This window comes from Catharus ustulatus, chromosome 9 (genome assembly GCF_009819885.2).
Source record: "Catharus ustulatus isolate bCatUst1 chromosome 9, bCatUst1.pri.v2, whole genome shotgun sequence".
NCBI lineage: Eukaryota > Metazoa > Chordata > Aves > Passeriformes > Turdidae > Catharus > Catharus ustulatus.
Genome location: NC_046229.1, coordinates 25,293,498 through 25,309,575, shown reverse-complemented (window position 1 = coordinate 25,309,575; position 16,078 = coordinate 25,293,498). Strand labels below are relative to the sequence as shown.

Genomic DNA, 16,078 nt, shown 5'->3' with positions numbered 1-16,078 from the left:
TACTGGAGACTGTACTACAAGGGTCTCCCATCTGGGCACAAAAATCTACTTTCCCCTACACTTGCCAGCCCTGTGCTGGTCTGATTTCCTTCTTGTCTACACCTATCAGCACATAAATACCCAAGTGTTTTCTAAACATGCCAGTATCTCATGTTGTTGTCAAAATATGCTTACCTCCTCTGAGTGAAAAGGATGAGGCAAGGTTGGTGATGGTGCAAAAGGAGGTGGAGAAATCACCTTCCTCTCTTCCAGCTGGGCCATGATCTCTTTCCTTCGTCGGTGAAGTTCATCCAGGCTGGGATGAGGCTGAAACAAAAACAGGAAAACGTTTCAGAGCTCCTAAAACATTAATGTACAAATGAATAATTTTCTAAGTGTTGTTTATCTGAACAAAGTAAGGCAGCAATATACTGCAAGGAGAGCAAAATACAGATAGACAGAATCATTAAAGTAACAAGTAATGATCACTTTGTTAAAGTCTACCTGTTAACTTTCACAGAGGACATACATGTTCCTACACTAGCCAGTGCTAGTTCAAGACACCCCACAAACAAGCAATGTGATACAACTTGGTAAAGTTCCCACTGGGACACCTTCAGCACGGCAAGTTCCCATTACAGTCATATATGGTAAATTGATAGAACTCTACGGGTCACTAGTAACGTTTATTATTAACTTTGCAATAGAATTAAACACAAACACAGTACACTCAAACTGATAAATTATGTTATCAGTTATGATATGTTATGTTAAAAACAATTCCCGTACTCAGCAATAGAATTCAGAGCCTTTAATCTGAATTACCTAAGTCCAACTACTCTACAGAACTCAATTCCAGCTGGTGAGTTAACAAATTTGTAAATTTACAAGAGGAAGACCCTCCAGTTAACTATTTAACTAGAAAAAATTCAGAAGAGCAGAATTTTTAATTCTATTATGAAGACAAGTATGTTTAATGTTTACTATTTAGGTACAGAGTCGGTCAATCACAGATGGGCAGTACAAGAATGCACATGTGACCATTTCCACACTGAATTTCCTCTGCACTTGAGTAGGCCTCTCCAGCCTAATCTTTGCTGGAGAAGTCAGGGACTTACGAGATTTCCAAAGTGAATTACAATGCTTTTCTACTTCGAGCACTGAAGCAGCCTACTTTTACATATTATCATCAACAGCAGAGTTGATCAGTAACTAAATCATCTTCCAGTTTTTAATCCACTTCCTAAAGTTCAGACTTTCACAAGGGCCACCCCTTAGTACAAAAATATTCAATTCCTTCAGCAGTTTATAGTTTCGCTCTCAATACAACTACAAAAACACAGTGCAGAACCCCTACCCTGTGGCACGAAGGTCTGATCTGACTGAGATGTGGAGCCACTGGGCAGTAAGCCTCTGTCTGCTGGTATCTGTCTCTGTTCTCAGGTACGTAGAGCGGCACGGCCGCCTGCGGGATGTCGATGGGCACGGGGCTGCCCCGCACCACGTCGTCGCGCTGGTAGGGCTGCACGGGGGGGTACACGCGGCGGCTGTCGTAGTGTGCTGGGTACATGGGCTGTGCCAGGGCCGGGTACCCCTGCGGCTGCGGGTACTGCGGGCTCACCACGCGCTCCGGCAGGTACGGCCCGTAGTGCTCCAGGTACGGCGCACCCGGTTCGGGCGCTGACGGAGGAGGGCGGACGAAGCGAGACATGGACTGAGTGGGGTAGTACACTCCTGAAGCAAGGCAAGGGGGAAAAACACAAGATACAGAAAGGGATCACCATGATTGTCTACAAAAATTGACTGCAGAAAACCCTGAAGAAGCAAAAGTTGATCCACAGCTCAAGTGACATAGTACAACTCCCTAGGATACCAGCATGGTGTCAATGTTACAGTAGCTGATGAAGAGCTGGTGAGACTGAGCCCACCACAGATGCCCCGCAAGTCCTGCCAGCTACACTGAATAGAAATAAAACACCAGAATGTCTCTGTAGATTGCTACAAATGCTTTCAGCTAGGTAAGACCTAAAATGTAAACTGAAGATTGGTCTGCACACCTTCATCCCTGCAATTAAATTCAATTTATCTCAACATATCACAGCCACTGGTTGGGTAAAGGAACTTGGATTATTAGGACTTAAAGTTATCTAGAGATCTGTTCTGTGTCTTGAACAGGAGAAAGACATTTCAGAACTGCAAATCACCAAAGACTTGAAATACTACATTGCCGGGTTACCTGAAATTCTTATTATTCTGTCCAAGATCTCTGGAAAATTTTAAAATAAGCATGAATATGTGCATGACATCAAATTTTGTGGACAACTCAGATGTTCACTGGCACATAAGGAACAAATGTAAGTAGTTTGTTTTTCTTCACAATGCTCTGCAACTTTCTCAGAAATGGCTTCCCCCACTGCACCTTTCCTTTCTAGAGCTTTTTCTGCTTTTAACTTCCTTGGGTCTTTCATTGCTTATTTTTCTTTCATATTAACTTCACTTTATCTCATTTCTCCCTGCAACCTCATTGCCTAAGAATCATTCTCTGTTTTCATATAGATAGCCATATCTTCTTTTAAATCCTCTTCAAATCATCTTTCTCCATGTGCTCTCTATAACTAGTTTTTCCTCTTAGTTTCTTTTTAATGATGTTTTCTTTTTTGTGAACACCCTCCTCTAATTTCATTTATCTTTAGTCATCACACACACTTAATTTACATTTTCCCTGAGTCAAACTGAAGTAAGGTTTACCACACTGGATCCCTCCTCCAGCCCAATGAGGAAGAACTGAAGACAGAAGGACTTGCAACACTTGGACAGATACAAGTATTTCCACTTGCATTGAAGTCCTCAGTCAAGACATAAAATCCCACCAATTTCCATTTTATTATGAAGTCACCATGTTAGTGTCATTCATCCACGTCATTTGTAAGAAAACTCCAATTAAAGGGCTTAAAAAATAGAGTGGGAAGAAAGACTAAAAATCAGCATGAGGATGAAAGAGGTTTGTGTCAATCTTACCTTGTTGGTAGGGTGCTGGCTCAAATGATGGAGCAGCCCCTCTGGGGTCTTGATAAAACATATCTGCTTGTTGTGCATTGTACAGCTGAGACCCTCGTGGTACCATCTGCAACTGCTTGGTGACAGACACCGAGGGCAGGTCTGCTGGCACCCGAGCAGGCACAGGATGAGGGTTCACTGGCAAGGCAGAAATAGAGCTCTTGGGAACAGATTCCAGCCTGAAAAAGTGGAAAGATGGCACTGCTCATTAAGGCCTGGTATAGCACACTGTCCTCTAACACACTGTTATTTGTCTATGCTCTACCTTCTAAAGGCTTCTATCACCTTCTCCAATTGAAATATAAGCAAACAGGGAATTAACGCAGCTTAATTTCAGCTTTAGTTTTCTAATCTGATACATAATCACTAAAAACAAACCACAACCCCAGTTCTGTTTATTTTTTAAAGGACTAGTTTACTTTGTTTCTACTCCACATTTATCCACACAACAATTGGAACAAGAGGTAGGAAGAGGCGTACAAGTCAGGAGGAGATCCAGGGGCGCTGCTACTCAGATGATCCATCTTCCCCGGCTTCAGGGCAGTTTCATAACCGGAGTCAGTGCCTCGAGAAATGAGTTGTGTCACTGTGCTGCCTGTTGACACAATTCCATTTGGCAGAGCAGAAGTCTTCCTATTGGGCAAGTCCACTCCCCCTTCCTCTGAGAGGATAGCTCCTGAAGGCAGGCCCACCTCATTCAGCTGGCCCAGGGAGGCACTAAGGGGTCTTCTGGGAACGAGACGCTTGTTCATTTTACGGAATCTTCAGAAAGAAAACCACAGATCAAAAGTTGAAACAAAACGAACCCAAAAAACAAAAGGAGATGTATTTTCAAGATTTTTCAAACATGGATTCTACCAAAAGCTTCCTTTTACTCAAGTTCCCCAAGAGGCTTATGAGAATACCTCTTTGAACACAACTTCCCTGACAGCTGATCTATTAATAGGCGTTTCAATCAGAACAAGGATGTACTTTTAATGACAAGTACATCAAGAATTCACAGGTAAACTTCACACAGCAAATTTACAAGTCCTACTTTCTTTACACATATGCATCTCAAGAGAAGAAAACCAAAACCAGGCATCACATAAAGTACTATTATCACATAAAATAGAGTAATACAAGCTTCAGAATAAGAATCACAGACTGTTCAAGTCTGCTTTATTCAGAGAAGACACTAATAGCAGAAAACTAAAAGTAGAAAAATATGAAGTTATACCCTTTTGCTCCATTTGTCCAATAATAAGCCAAGTGTTTACTACCATGTGGTATATTTTAAAGCACAGTTCAAGATTTATGTTACTACATCAATACGCTTACACCATTTCTGTTGTTTGATAAAGTGATTGCAAAGATTGCAAAAATTCTATGAACACACCACAATTCTAAAAATCTAACTGCTGCTGACTAAAGCCTGAACAAATACAGGCATTTTAACCAAAGTTCCATAGAAACCAGTAGGCCAATGGTACTGGAGAACAAATTCCAGAGTTGAAGGTCCTCCACTAAATCCCCTGCCATTAGTTCAGATTGCAGAATGCAACTGAGAGAGCACATTTGCAGACCAGAGTGTTTTCATTGAACAAGAGGCTACTTCTTCAGCAGGGTTGAAGCCAACACTTTCAAATCATAAATAACAGTCAGAGTGAGATGGGAACCCAGACTAGGAAGGTACACAAATTACTGCAGAAAAAGGTGGGTAATCTTTAGATAATCTCTGTAGTCGCCCACATGCATTAACAGCAACAAGACAGAAGTAAAAAGGGGCTTTAGTGTTGGGGTTGTTTTATTTTTTAGATATTGTTGCAGTGTCCACATGTGCAGGACACAAATTAATTTTAAAAAGTTCAGTGCTTGCTTATGCACAAAAGGTCTTTGTTTCTTGTCAAGAGGGGAATGAGCTGCTGTTTAAGCAAGTTCAGATTATAATATGCTAACTAAAGCATGATCACACATTTCCCCATAACCTCCCTCCAAACTTAAAGCTATGTGGAGAGATACAGGGGTCACACAACAACAGCAATGCATTAATTCACACAAAGCATTTTTAAAAGGAGGAGCACTAACACAACAGCTACTTAAAGGAATTCAGCTAAGATTAAAGGTACAAGGAACAATCAGAACTCCCAAGTTCCCCATCCACCCACAGAAACTGTTGGAATCTGAAACTGAACAAACATTCTCTTCAGACCAGGACAACATTAACACCATGCATGCGAGTCAGTCTGGCTACAAGAGGCCCTGCAAAGCTGACAAACAGTCCTTGCTACATACAACTGGCTCAGAGGTGCAACTGATGACCCACCACCCAACACAGGTTAACAAAACCATCCCAAAACAGAACTACCAATCTCCATTGGATTAGCATGATGACAGAAGGTAAACAACTCTTCCACTGTTTCTGCAGCACACAAGTATTGAAGTGCTATTCCTTGCTCACATGAATAACCGTCTTTGTCATTCTAACACCACGTGCTCTGCTCTTCTTCATGTTTTCTTTGTGCACTGCATGCTGGCTATACAGCCCATGAACTGACATTAATGCTTTGAGTTTCAGATTAAGAAAGGAAAAAGAAACACTGCATGCCAATTCTGAGCCTTTGCAGTATTCTTCTCATTAAAAAGTACCTTTTCTTTGAATTATTTTAGCCCAAAAAGCAAGTAACAAGCTAATATACTACATAAAATACACTGTATTTATTTCTTTTAGTTCCTAAATAATCCATTTTGCTTAAAAAAAAAAATTAAAACAACCAGCAGAACAGCAGCATGTTGCCCTTGCATAACTGGTAGCCCTCCTAAATCTGTACTGGATCTAGACTGCAAACTGGATATGACTATCATTTTTTAACTCTACGACAATAGATGTAACCAATTGAAGGTACGTGCATGAAACTTTTTGACAGATTGCACAAAGAATTAATTGTTGCAGGGAAAAATCTTGGAAAGTTTGTTTTTAGCTCTTTGGAGAGCTAGCAACACATTCTTTACATTTGGAAAACTGCCAGCAACCGACCTGAATAAAAAGGGAAGATAAGAAGCACCCCCAAGTAACAGCCACTGGGAATGCCTTCACACAGCATGTTTAGTCACACTTAACTAGGGAAGACAGCCCAGCTCCAGAAACTTTGGATAACACTTGTGTGACATCAAACTTTCCGAGCTGCATTACTGATGAACAAAGCAAATATCCTGCTGTATGGAAGAAAAGTAGTTCCAAAACCTAAGAGATGACTGTTACAAGTTTACCGCATTATCTCTTACTAGTTTAACAGCAGACCAAACCTCCTTTCCTCTAATTCCTAGATATGAGAAATAACTCTCACAGACAAGATAAAACAAAGACTAGACTGCTTTCTACTAGCAGAGGTACACTCACTTTTCCAGCTCCTCCTGTGAGTGTGCAAAGGTGCAGCTGGCCCCCCGGGGACATCCTCCTCTCTGCTTCATGTCTCGGCACATGTATGTCTTGTACTTGCTGTGCTGAGGGGGCTGACAAGGTTAAAGGAAACCAGGTGAGAGATCTGAACATCAAAGTGCACCTACCAAGCTGAATGCATAATTTTATCAAAGGTTTGACGTCTGACTGTGGATAATTCCTCAAATTTAAGTATTTCTGGAATACCTGATATTAAATAAACTACTGCAGTACTTGTATTTGGCTCTTCAACAGAACTAACAGATTGAAGAGGACATGTTTTGACAACTAAGTCAACTCTCAGTTTTCTACAACATTTTTATTCAAACTCCTTACTTGAGAGTTTGATTGGAACACAGTTGTACATTTCAGGACGCAGTTAAGTGGACAAAACTGATACAGGATGAAAAAATTACCAATAATCATATATACCCTATCAATAGTTCCCACCAAGAGAAAGGTCTGTAAAAGTCAACGTGCTTTCTGACAAGCCAAAAGGTGTATATCTGAAAGAAGTCACCTGCAAGCTGTTGGGGTTTTTTGTAGGTTTTGTTTTTTGTTGTTTGCTTTGTTTTTGGGTTTCTGTTTGTTTTTTAGTTTTGTTTGGTTTGGGGTTTTTTTGCCATCTACTGTAGTGAGACAATCCAGGCAGAGTAAACATGAGCCACACAGCCTTTTACTGGCCACTGCTGCCAGGTAACTTTACCTTCATGGGCACTGTTCTTAAAACTTCAAGCTTGACAGACCATTAAGTATAGGTATAATGATGATTTCATTAACAGAGAGCCAGCTGGTTGAAATAGGTGACATTAAAACAAAACCAAAAAAATTCCCACAAATCACAGCAGCACCCAGTGTTCCTTCCCTACCCTCTGCTCAGGAAGGTTGTTACTCATTTCCCTAAGCCTGCAGCTGGATCACTGTTCTCCTTTCAACCTAGTGAGCTATGAAAATCAATTCAACAGGGTTTGGAGGTAAATATGTATTGCTTTGCATTTTTTCCTGTTTCTTTTTTGATAAATATGGCTCACAGTGATGTTTTTCAATTAGCTCCTTGTCAAACCAAATCTTTCCAGATGACATTAGTAAACCTCTACTATAGGAAACAGCCAATAAAACTTAGGGATACATATTTCCCAAATGATTTAGCTTTTACCTGTTGTTGATCTGTTCCTTTTTTGCTGTGATTCTGGATATAATCAACTAAGCCATGAACCACAGTCCTCACAGCAACCAGTCCATTTTCCAGTTGTTCCCATGTTGGAGGTGGAGCATCTGTTGCATGGACAGCAAATACCAAATAGAAAAGAAAAATCAGAAGGATTTTCTAAAAGCAGGTACAAAACCTCACTTGAGTATCACAAAACTTGACTAGCCAACTTTATAAAAAACATTTCATCAGTAGGTAAAAAGCATTCAACACCTTAATTCTGGGACATTTAGCTCTTACAGAATAGATGTAGCTATAAATTTAGGACTGAACAGCACAAAACACCGAATGAGCCAGTAAGATCATTGCTAGCATGTGAAATTATTTTCTTTTACAAGAAGTTTCACATCTGACAAAAAAATCCAAGTAAAGGCACTGTACAAACCCTTCTCATTGAGAAAAACATCAGGTTCAAAATCCCTCTCTTCAAAGTCCCTCAGACTTCTGGAGGTAAAATCACTCCGTATGAATACAGTCACTGCTGGCCTGATTACACAGGCACAGAAGTGGAACAGCAACAGAAATTAATGCCTCTCATGTGGAAAAAACATCACAAGGCAAATCTATGAATCAGACCACCATCTAAACCACTGAATAAATTGTACAGTCTCAATTCTATAGGAGCACTTTTTAGCCAATTTACTTTTCTAAGTTTTTGAATCTGTTCCAGTAGCTGACACTCCCACTGTGTGCCTGCACACTTTGTTGCAAAGCACAGTACCTCAAAGAGCTTTTCAAGACCTTTAGCAGGATTAATTACATTATATTCCACTCACAGGGACTAAATGCTTCCAGAAGTACTTCAACATGCTTCCCTGCTGTTCTTTAGGTAACTCAACAGTACAGAAAAAAACCCATGAAGACCAGACTTGGCTACAAAAATCAAGGGAGGCTATTAGTGATGCCACCTTCCATATAATTTTTTTGCAAACAAATTTGCAGTACACAGGATTGTCCTCAGCTTGTTCCAGTATGAAAGATTTGGGGAGAAAGCACTGCATCTCCCTTAGTTGTGAAGTACAACTGGTCCTCATTGAAAAGGAAGTTTAACTTCCTTTTGTTTAAACAAATAAGAGGTACAATTTCTCATCTCCTCCAGTTATACTTTGTATCTTTTTACTACTTTGATATATAATACTGATTCTGCAAATTTTAGCAGGTATAAAATAAAACTTCAGCATAGGACTTTATTCTGTCCCTACCCCCTCAGGTGGTCCATCCTTACAGCACTGATGGTTTTTTCAATTATTTCCATCTTTCTCTCCTCTGTCAACATCTTAGGTTAAATTCTTTCCAACTATCTTCCCAGACTCTTTCCTAGTTTTGCAGAATTACATATGAACAAGAAAAATACTAAATTCGGTAGGCTAGTGAATCATTCTTGTCTAGACTGACTTTCACCCAGCTTCTCTCTATTCAATCTATCAAAATTATACTTTGGAATCCAAAACTCTTAAGTTGATGAGTAAGGAGGATGTTTCCTTACACTTGAAGATCAGCTTTCAGTCCTTCAACAGTGTTAAGCCCATCTTGCCAAACTTAAATGTTTCCATAAAAACATCCAGATTTACCTGGACTGGGATCAATATTTGCTAGGAGCTCTAGGTGAGGTCTAAGACGATTCAAGTTAGCTGGATCTCCAGTCCTCTGAAGAGCAATAGTTAATTCCTGAACACTCTGTGCAAACGAGGCTGGGGTCTGCAACTTAAAAAAATTATCATAATTAACTTTCTACAGGCATAGCAATCCTCATGGCTTCTGAAGGCTGCTCCACAGGCTCACAAGAACTGTCTCTCAAAACTGGAGATAAACATCTTTCACAGAAGCCCATTCCAGTGAACCCTTTCTATTAAGAATGCACAGTTCTTTGACATTGCATTAAATTACTCTTCTAAATAGACAAAATAAAGGTTAATATTATCTCTAGTAGCCATTTCTTTTGTGTCCTGCTTTAAACTGAGTACAGTAAGCAGAAAATAAAGAACAAGATGGTTGAAGGAAAAGACAGTTAGCAATGTTCTGTTTCTAACATCACATAATTCCAGTATTTAAAACTGTTAATTCCACCTAGGTCCTTCAGGAGATGTTTGAAAGGACACTTCAAAAGGTGGGCAAAGGCATAAATAAAGTTATCTTGAGGCTAATCCTCTTGCACAGCAGCCAAAGCAGTTGTTTCACAGCTTCGATAACCATTCAACAAGGTTCAGCTCTTCCCACCTAATCTAGGCACTCACAAAGTGCCTCCTAATCTAAAACCTCAATTATAATATGTTGTTTCTGAACACAGAGACATCTGGGCATTTCCAGAGTTTAGGTATTTTATTTATGAAATGTGCTTTCACCTCTCTGTCTTACTTCAGACACAGACATGGGGACTCATTTTTTTTCCAACTTATGCAGTAACTTCCTGCCTGGAAACATGGACCATTAGTTTCTGTCATTACACTGGCACTTATCAGCTGTTCATAGAGGTCATCCCCCAATTATTTAGCTAAACTTTGTGATTTTCCATCTGCAGAAAGAAGTGAACTAGCAAAAGTGTCAGGATGGCAGAGGGAGCAAGATTCATTAAGTTACAAATATATATTCTAATTATTTAGACATAGCAGGTTTTGAAATAACAAATTGTTATTTCGAAACAGGACAAATGATTAACGGGCAAGTCCAAGCTGAATGTTACAAACATTTAAATCTACTACAGCTGCAAACAAGATGGACTGGGCTGATTTTAGGTGGCTTTACCTTGTCAATGATACTCTGCATGTGGGATTTGTGAGACTGGTCTCCATACAACAGCGAGGACCACTGGTCTGGCGCAATGCGCAAACCTGCCTCCATGGCTATCTGAACGATCTGGGAGTCGTGTTCCCTTCGCAGAGCTTCGTAAGTGCGAAACTCCTCCTTCAGCTGCATCAGGGAGGAATCCTCATCTCGCTTGGTCACCTAGGAAGGAGAAACGAGCCAAATATAATTAAGCAGGATAAGCCCAAGATTACGTGAAGTCCGAGGCAAGTGACATCTTCAGTCACCAACTAAGTCCTTCTCTCAAACTTAAATCAGTTATGACACCACTCAGTGGACACCAGTTCCTACTAAAGTAACACACTTCATGGAGTGGAACTGCTGTAAAATGGATTTAAAACATTGTTTACTTAGATTCTGACTCACATAGTGGTCAAAGTGTCACACTTCCTAGAAGATTTTACAGCATCCAAACGTTCAATCAAAAAATTTTGTTTGCATTGCAGGATTTTGTTTGAGGGTTCAATTAGCAAAACCAAAGTATTTTTCTACTTATTTAGCAAGAGTGAATGACATTTAAGTTGAACATCTAGTAACAGATATTAAATACTGTAAAGTACATTAAGCAGTTTTTCTTCATACAGCTGACACCCAAAAGTCTCCTATGTGTTTGATTATAACCACACCACAACTGTATTAACAGAATTCGGGATTTTTTGGCTCTAAACCACTTCTAAGAAGGCAAGTATGCTGCCTTACATCCAGGTTTTGTAATGGTGCCTCTACGAAACCGGACAGAGGCAAAACCTAACTTCACAGCTTCAAGTTGATGTTTCAGCCTACACTGCCATGACAACTGAATGACAAAGAACTCTCTAAATTCATGTGGGACTTAATGAGCAATACTTTCTCTAGTAAATCACATATATTTAATCACATTTAATGCTACAGGACAATGAAAATTGAAAGTGAAAACCAATGGTTTTCATAGCATTACAAAACCTTTGGGCAGAATCTTCTTACCTTGAAGCACGAGGCTCTGTAAAGGAGCTGGACAACATGCCCAATGCTAGTTTTGGAAGCCTGGGGGAATCGTGGCTCCAGTCTCTGCACCACAAAGAGAACCAAGACCTTTCGTGACAGAGCAGATCCATCTTCCAAAGCCAGCAGAACCAGCTTTAAAGCCTCCTCTTGCATTGCTGAGAGTCAGGGAAAACAGAAAAAGAGACAAAGGATAAGAGAAGCCCAAGCAAAATTTCTGCAGTTCCTTGTTCATCTACAATTGGGATAACAGGTAAAAAACCAACAGACACACAAACTCAAGAGAAAAAAGGGAGATGAGCAAGAAGAGAGAAGGAACCCTTCCAGATTCCTAGAACATGACTAGGGAAAACAGGACTTTTTACCTTTATTATTATCATTATTATAATTTTTTATTATATATTGAATTAATATTATTATTACTACTACCACAAGTACAACAACATCTATTTTGGGTATCATCTGATAAGAAAATTCCTGTCTGTACATCTCTTGATCATTAATATGAGTTTTCAAAGTGTATTGCCTACATCCCACATTTATGCCACAAGAAAAAGCTGACAAGCTAAGGAAGAGCAAGGTTCACTTCCATGCAAGTAAAAGAATAAAGAGTGCCCACACCAATCAACCCAGGCTGCAGCAGTGCTATTTTGCTATGCAACCAACATGTCTCTTCCCTGAAGTGGTATGAAAGTCAGTATCTCAAAATCAGTCTTCATCTGTTTCAGTTGGGAGAAACTCCACTATTTTTTAAGAAATTGGCTTCATATTTCAAGACTCAACAAGTGAAATCTGCATTTTAAATAATGAGATTTCATTTTTTTTTTTAGCAACATTGATTTATTTCTAGTATTTTAAGTAAAGGAATTTAATTTATAAATGCCCAACTTCTTAAAGATGCGTACATGTAACTGTCACAAATCTATCCCCACAACTGTTTCATATGTTTACTGCCCTAGAGGAGGAAAAGAGGCCATGCCAGTCACTTCCAGTAACCTCATATTTTCTAGAAAGCTCTTCAAGAAACAGCAAGTGAGAAGCAACTGGTCATTTGTCTATGACAAGAACAGGATTTCTGAATTTTACAGAAGACTTGAAAAAGAATTAAAAATACAAGAAAACGCAACAGCACCAGTCCAACAGATACATAATTAATTCTGAAGACTACTATTAAGAAATTAGGCTTAATAAAATAACTTGGGCAATTGGACAGTCATTTATCAACGGCTCAATTCTAAATTGCTTCTGGTACAGCAATGATACTGTGATGTCACCTACCTGGCCCAAGGAACTGGCACCCTCTGGCTCTCACTGCAGCCCAGAGGTTGGAGGAGAGCTGCTGAGGGTTTTGATGCTGGAGAATGAGCTCTGTGACTGTTCTTTCACCCAGTGACCGCGCTGCACGCATGGCTCTGATCCGCCCTTCCTCCTCCACCAGCTGGCAATGGACTAATGTCACAAGTTTCCTCTGCATGGGACGACTCAGTACACTCTGAGTAGTACTGTTAAGACCCACACCTTCAAAACAAAATGAAACAGAACAATAAACTACCTCATAATCCCCTCCTTGTGCCTATCTTCAGTGACTGTACTGGAAAAGTGCAAACCTAGTTCTCCTGGTGTCCATTTTGTCAAAGGGAATACTAGTCAAGACATAACAGAAGTTCACTTGTTTCACTTGGCAATAAAAGCAGTTTTCTGACTTAACCTTGTGATTGACTGATCTGGTTTTTTAAGATGATGGAACCACTAATGAAGCCCCTCCCACACCCTCCCATACAGATTTCCTGTCCAACCCTTATTCGTGGACTTTAGGGATCCCCTGGACATTTGATTGTTTTCACAACGCACCGAGTTTCTTGCCTACACGTGGTACCTTCACTGTTTTGGTTTAGAGTTTACATGAGTCCTGATGTTTAATTAAGTGCCAAAACTCTGAATCATAAATATGCTGAGAGCCACCTAACTCAGGTTAAAGGAACAAGTGACTCACTAGACATATAGCTGCCATGTTGAGTTTGCTTTACAGCTAGAGCTTGTTCACTGGGCCACCAATTCCAGAGTGACACTGCTGTCACATCGCACTGGCCACAAAACACTAAGACAGTTTCTCAAAAAAAATTAAATTGATAACCTAACACCCATGATGCTCAACCTCCACTACTTGGGCTGACAGACTGTCCAAATCCAGCACATGTAATATATATAAAATCCATACTCTTCAACACAGTGCAGGTTTGCTAACTTACAATTACCCCAACTGACCCAGTTCTTGTATATGACCTTGTACAAACAATGTATTACTTATAATTTTCCTTATCCATCTTATGTGCAGTAATTTTCTCATCAGTTTATTCATCCTCTACAGAACAGCTGCATCACTACAGTTATCATAAAGCAGAACTGAAAAAAAAGGGTAAAATAATCTATTTTTACTTACTCTGCAAACATAAAATCAAAGTTTGTCTCAACCCACTGTGCCATGGAGAAACACCTCAGCCTTTTCTCTGAATTATTTTTTGCACCTTTCAGTTCTTCATCCCCCTCCCCTCCATGAAAACTTAACTTTAATGTTTAAGAAATTTGTTTTAATTTGTTTCTAAACTAGATTTATGTCCTTTTTTCAAACAAACTAGCTTAATAATTTGGGTAGTTTGTTTTGCATCTCATTTGGGTTTTTCAGTTTCATTTTCCAAGGAAGCAATGCAGAAACTACCTCTTGCACTGCTGAGTGGTTTGAGGTACAATGCCAATTCTTCCACACATTTCTTGCCCTCCTCATAATGCTTGGTGTCTTCAGCTCCACTGCATAAAGTAATCGGCTGCTGCTCAGGAACCTGAGGAGAGATGACATGTACACCTACTATGAATACGCATAAATAAGTGGCAACAGTGCTTATAAACACTTATTACTACAGCACATTTCCTGTTTTGTTCTCCTCCTGTCATTTTTCCATATTACTTAGCATTTTTTCAGCTTATTTACTGAACAAATAGCATTAAAAACTCCAGTGAAAATGAAAACAAAAAGACAGAATTTATGTTTAACAGACTTCTTTTATTTAGTGGCTGAAATGAAGCAGAAGAAGCTAAAATAGAACACGTTGAAACATCCCCAAAGCTGATTGGTCAAAAAACTCATGGGGAAAAAAAAATGAGAATCTTGGTCTTCCAGTAAGTACAATTTTGTATCTACAGCCTCAGAGCTCTAAAATCATCCAGGGATAAGAGACTGCAGCTACTTAAGATTAGTGGAAGAAAGACTTAGCAGCAAATACACTAAGACACCCTTTGAACAGTGTCTGACTAGATCCAGTTACAAAGCAGCATACCAAGTTCTCCTATGTAGTGCATATGAACACACCCTGTGAGTATTTATCTGATGATAGAGGCCAATTCTTGGGGTTTTGAGTTGGTTTTTTGTCACCTGCCATTTATTTCTTCTTCCATACGTTCACCAGAAATCAGGACTTTTCCAAGGGATTTGCACCACCACCCTGCAAGTTATAATTTTGCTCCTACTTTCCTCTTGGTAAATTGTGGAATTTTTTTCAAATTTGAGGGTGCAGTAGAACACTGTACTAACACTTCTCAACATCACTGTTCAGCAGTCAAGCCAATATGACAGCACAGAGAATTGGAATTCCTCTGGAGACTAAGCACAAGTACTTTTTGTATTTGCTGTCAAAGTGCAAATAGATCTCAGATTTCTATTTCCAAGTCAATCCCCATCCCAGTGGCAACAACAGCGTGCTAATCCCACAAAGCTGCTTACAGGGACCAACCCAGGCCTTCAATCTTAAAGTAAAAGCCTTTAATGCTGCAGTTAAATACAGATCCTACCTTCATGTGTAACCCAGCTATGGCAAGAGCAGCATTGTGATGGCAGCACCAAATAAAAGTAGAAAATATATATAAAATATATATACACACACACATAAGTATATGGTTGTCATCACCAATGTGAACAGCTTTGATAGCAAGCAATGTTTCAGCCATACGATCACATTTCTGCTTAGGCAAGTCTCACCCAGCTAAGTTTCTCATTTGACACATAGAGGAAAATAAGAAGTTACTATCTTGCTTTTCCAGCAGGTAACAAAGAAAAGTCTCAGAACGCAAGGTATCGGCTGCAATTAACATAGTATCAGCCCAAGACTAACATAAACAAGACAGAGGCTGTGTCTGATCTAGGCTTTCATTCATCCTAAAGAGAAAAGTCCAAGTTCAGTCAAGGTTAGCCTCAATACTTATCACTGATGGAAGTTAACCAAAACTCCACAGAACATTGCAAGTTTTAATTTTGCGCCAGCATTTGTTTAGGGTATTTTGGCTTTTGGGTTTGAAGATTTTTGTGTCTGTAAGCAAGAACATTTTCAGCAAAAGGGGATTTGGCAACTCTGTACGTTAGAATGGTAAGCTGTAAACTACCACAACAGCCTTGAGTTCCTTGGGATTTGGGAAACAATTATTAACTCCTGCACTATCTGCCTGCACATTCAGAGAATATTCCACACCTCCTTTTCAAAGGCACTGCCATTTTAGCAGTCTGCTTCTGCCAGGGAAGTTACACAGCAGAACGGCCTTACTGAGCAGATTACACATCTCAAGCACATGCGTCCGGACACTGC

General features: G+C 39.7%; 1 protein-coding gene across 11 annotated transcripts in view; it reads right to left on the bottom strand.

Moving 5' to 3' along the window:
• The window catches only part of RC3H1 (ring finger and CCCH-type domains 1), a 58,285-nt gene that overhangs the window by 12,744 nt on the left and 29,463 nt on the right, over positions 1 to 16,078 (bottom strand). For 10 of the 11 annotated variants that reach the window (XM_033067562.2, XM_033067564.2, XM_033067568.2 and 7 more), the window contains exons 3-13: positions 14,164 to 14,284; positions 12,726 to 12,965; positions 11,430 to 11,605; positions 10,407 to 10,607; positions 9,236 to 9,368; positions 7,611 to 7,729; positions 6,416 to 6,528; positions 3,517 to 3,798; positions 2,998 to 3,215; positions 1,337 to 1,713; positions 175 to 306 (exon numbers count right to left, since the gene is read on the bottom strand). In XM_033067562.2, coding sequence (XP_032923453.1) covers positions 175 to 306; positions 1,337 to 1,713; positions 2,998 to 3,215; positions 3,517 to 3,798; positions 6,416 to 6,528; positions 7,611 to 7,729; positions 9,236 to 9,368; positions 10,407 to 10,607; positions 11,430 to 11,605; positions 12,726 to 12,965; positions 14,164 to 14,284 — 2,112 coding nt within the window. The remainder of the gene's footprint in view (positions 1 to 174; positions 307 to 1,336; positions 1,714 to 2,997; positions 3,216 to 3,516; positions 3,799 to 6,415; positions 6,529 to 7,610; positions 7,730 to 9,235; positions 9,369 to 10,406; positions 10,608 to 11,429; positions 11,606 to 12,725; positions 12,966 to 14,163; positions 14,285 to 16,078) is intronic. The other variant, XM_033067565.2, reaches the window with a different exon arrangement.